General features: G+C 46.1%; 1 protein-coding gene across 1 annotated transcript in view; it reads right to left on the bottom strand.

The window, feature by feature from the left end:
- Nucleotides 1-3: 3 nt before the first annotated feature.
- The window catches only part of LOC124232051 (keratin, type I cuticular Ha1-like), a gene marked incomplete at its 3' end in the record, with an annotated part of 3,613 nt that continues 522 nt past the window's right edge, over nt 4-3,094 (bottom strand). The window contains exons 2-4 of the mRNA XM_046649031.1: nt 1,949-2,031; nt 1,285-1,441; nt 4-57 (exon numbers count right to left, since the gene is read on the bottom strand). Of these exons, the coding sequence (XP_046504987.1) occupies nt 4-57; nt 1,285-1,441; nt 1,949-2,031 (294 nt within the window). The remainder of the gene's footprint in view (nt 58-1,284; nt 1,442-1,948; nt 2,032-3,094) is intronic.

The following is a 3,094-nucleotide window of genomic DNA, read 5'->3' as shown; positions in this document are numbered from 1 at the left end:
TGCATCCACCTCCACGTTGAGGCGGTCTCCAAGCTGGCTACGCAGGGTATTGACTTCCTGATGGAGGAAGGCAAAATTTAAGGTATCACAGAGGATCCTGGTGCTCTCCTCTAAGAGAACGCTGTTTACCTTGTGGTCATTCTTAAGCTTTCAGCAGCTCCATTCCCTGTGGTCCTCTCATTAACTGGGTTCTGCATTCAATGACTGACCTGTGTATCCCACTTCACAAAGTGCTTTCAAGTCCACAACCTCTTTCCGCCTTCACATCCTTGCACTAGTCCTCACTTAGAGAAGCGCAGTGATCAGCCTCAGAGCTGACATTTAAACCATGGGCGCCAAACGCCCAGTTCAGTGTTTCTGCTAGTATACTACCTAGCCTCTTATGTTTGATGCTTCACCATGGGTGACAAAAAGGATAGAGTCTGGCTAAAGAGGAAATAAAGAATGCTTGCTTCAAAATCTGCCCTCCTGGGATAGCAGACATCACTGGAGATTCCAATAGCATAGATTTTGCTGAAGGAAATAAGTATCTGTTCATTTCACTGCTCATCTCTTCACAGAGCCAGCATAACTTGGTAGTTGGGCTTAGGTGGATGTCAGACAGATTTGAATTGAGTCTCATCTATATCACTCACTACATGGCTTCTAGAAGCTTCTAGAAGCCTCAATTTCTTCATCTGTAAAGTGAGAACTACCTCTGGAGTTCTAAAGCACTCAGCGTAGCGTTTGGCACACAGCAAGCACTTGATTAATATTAACTATCACTATTTACATTATTCTTGGATTTAAGGCCCAAAATATCTGTCTTCTTTATCATGCAACTGACCAAGCAATGATGGTGAGCGTTTTTTCAGTGTTTCCAATCCAGACAACACTGAATGGCAGAAAGAGCTCTGGATGAGAAAGACGAGAGTGAGTTCTGTTTCTAGATCAGCCCTGTCTGCTGGGTGGCCATCCTGGCCTCTCCAGTCACTAAGTGGAGAATTGGGATAAGACATCTCTGCAGCCCCATCTGCTCCGTCCTGGGAGTGGAAGAGGCAATGGGCACTGCCTGGTTGCTGACTTTTCCTCCTTTCAGGGCTTGCCCACTTCCTTCACTCTTATTTCTGCCTCTGGCAGAAAAACCCTAATCTCATATCGTGCATGTTTAGATTACTCATTCTCTGTAAATCCCCTTTTGTCTGGAGAGTAGATTCCTCAGTGAGTCGAGCCTCTCCCATACCCCGGGATGGTTGGAAACAGGCCTTGGCAAGTTTGAAGCTGTTGCTCTGTGGTGAACCTCACCTGCTCGTGGTTCTGCTTGAGGCAGAGCAACTCCTCCTTCAGGGACTCCACCTGGGCCTCCAGGTCGGCCTTGCACAGGGTCAGCTCGTCCAGGATCCTGCGCAGCCCGTTGATGTCCGACTCCACCAGCTGCCGCAAGCCCAGCTCTGTCTCGTACCTGTAACACAGGAGCGTTAGGGACAGGCCAGGCAAGAATAGGTCTGGCCTTGACTCTGGTTTGGTTTTTCAGACAACTGGAAGTTGGGGCTTGTGGTTTTTACAGCCATCTCGTTCATTTAGCTTTTCAACACAGAGCGCTAGCTCCTAGAGGAAAATGCACTGGTATTGTATTTTAATAAATAAACAGCCAGTGGATTTAAGGGGATAAAAGCCTAACAACTGTGAGATTTCCAAAATTGATACACTTCCCACATTCTCCTGATTGAAGTCTGTGCATGGCAGAGCATCAGGGGACTGTGGCTTCTATACTGGATTGCGGATATCACCTTACAGAGAAGGAGGAGGAGGAGACGGAATCTAGAGAAGGGATCTCTGAGATCTTGTGAGCAATGGCTCTGTGGATCTTGTGGAAACATCTAGGGAAAAGCTTTGTCAATGTTTGTCAGTGTTGAAGACAGGCTATGGGAAAGACAGAAGAGAAGGCAGACCCCACTTGCCCACTCACTTGGTCCTGAAGTCATCTGCGGCCAGCTTGGCGTTGTCAATCTGCACTACCAACCTGGCGTTCTCAGACTTGCTGACCAGGATCTAGAAGATCCAAAACATTCTAGAATGAGCTTGGTTATGTTTAGCCAACAGGAATCCCTACTAATTCACGTACATGGAAGGAATCGAATGAGAAATCACAGTAGATCTTATATAAGATTATTATATGCTGTCCATGCACAATAGATGCTCAATAAATATTTGAGAAATCAAATTTGAAAAAAACAACACTGAAATATGCAAGAAAAATATCAGTAGATAAATCATCTTTCCTAATAAGCAGTACTGAGAAATTGATAATAATAAAAACTAACATTTATTTTTTAAAACTTACAACATGTCTGGCATGGTTCAAGAAACTAACGATACAAAAATGAGTAAGCACTGGATCCTGCCTTCAAGAAATTTCCGGTCCAGTGGGGAAGATAAAATACATAAACCAGCAGTTGGAGGGGGCTGGGTCAAGGAAGCAGCCACGCCCTCCCAGTCATCCTGGATGACTTGGCACTGTGTCCTCCTAGCTGGTTTCCACTCTTTCTGGTTTTAGCCAACCACTTGATGCCCTCACTGGACACTGCACACCAGGAGAAGCCCAGAGGCATCAAGGTCAGGACAACAAGCCAGGATAATTAAGTACCCAGAAGGGCATGGCAGCAAAAGGTCGGAACAGTCAAAAGCCCAGATGAGGGAGAGAGACAATGGTCCAATCCTTACAAAGGTTTCTGCTTCCTCAGCCTCCTTCTTGGGCTCCGTCTTTTCTCTCACCTCAGGGTAATAATTCTGGAGCTTGGCAAATGCATGGAAGCATTTGGAGGCAGCTTTTAATTATGGCTTATTTAAGCAAAGTGCTGCTACCTCCCCATAGACTAACACTATGCAAATATTCAGACCTGGCAGTCCTGGGCCTAGAATAGGATGGATCCTCAAGAAAATAACAGGGAAAAGCCAGACTTCAACCTATGCGTTTCAATCATACTGAGAGCTCACAGTGTTTCTTAACCATATCTCAGATTCCCTCCCTGAAACTTCCTGCTGGAGGCAGTGTGATGGCCACCCCCTCACCTTCTGCTGGAGCTCCTCGATGGTGCGGAAGTAGGACTGGTAG

The sequence above is a fragment of the Equus quagga genome, unplaced genomic scaffold (genome assembly GCF_021613505.1).
Source record: "Equus quagga isolate Etosha38 unplaced genomic scaffold, UCLA_HA_Equagga_1.0 HiC_scaffold_1901_RagTag, whole genome shotgun sequence".
In the NCBI taxonomy this organism is placed as follows: Eukaryota; Metazoa; Chordata; class Mammalia; order Perissodactyla; family Equidae; genus Equus; species Equus quagga.
This window is presented reverse-complemented; position numbering and strand designations above follow the sequence as displayed.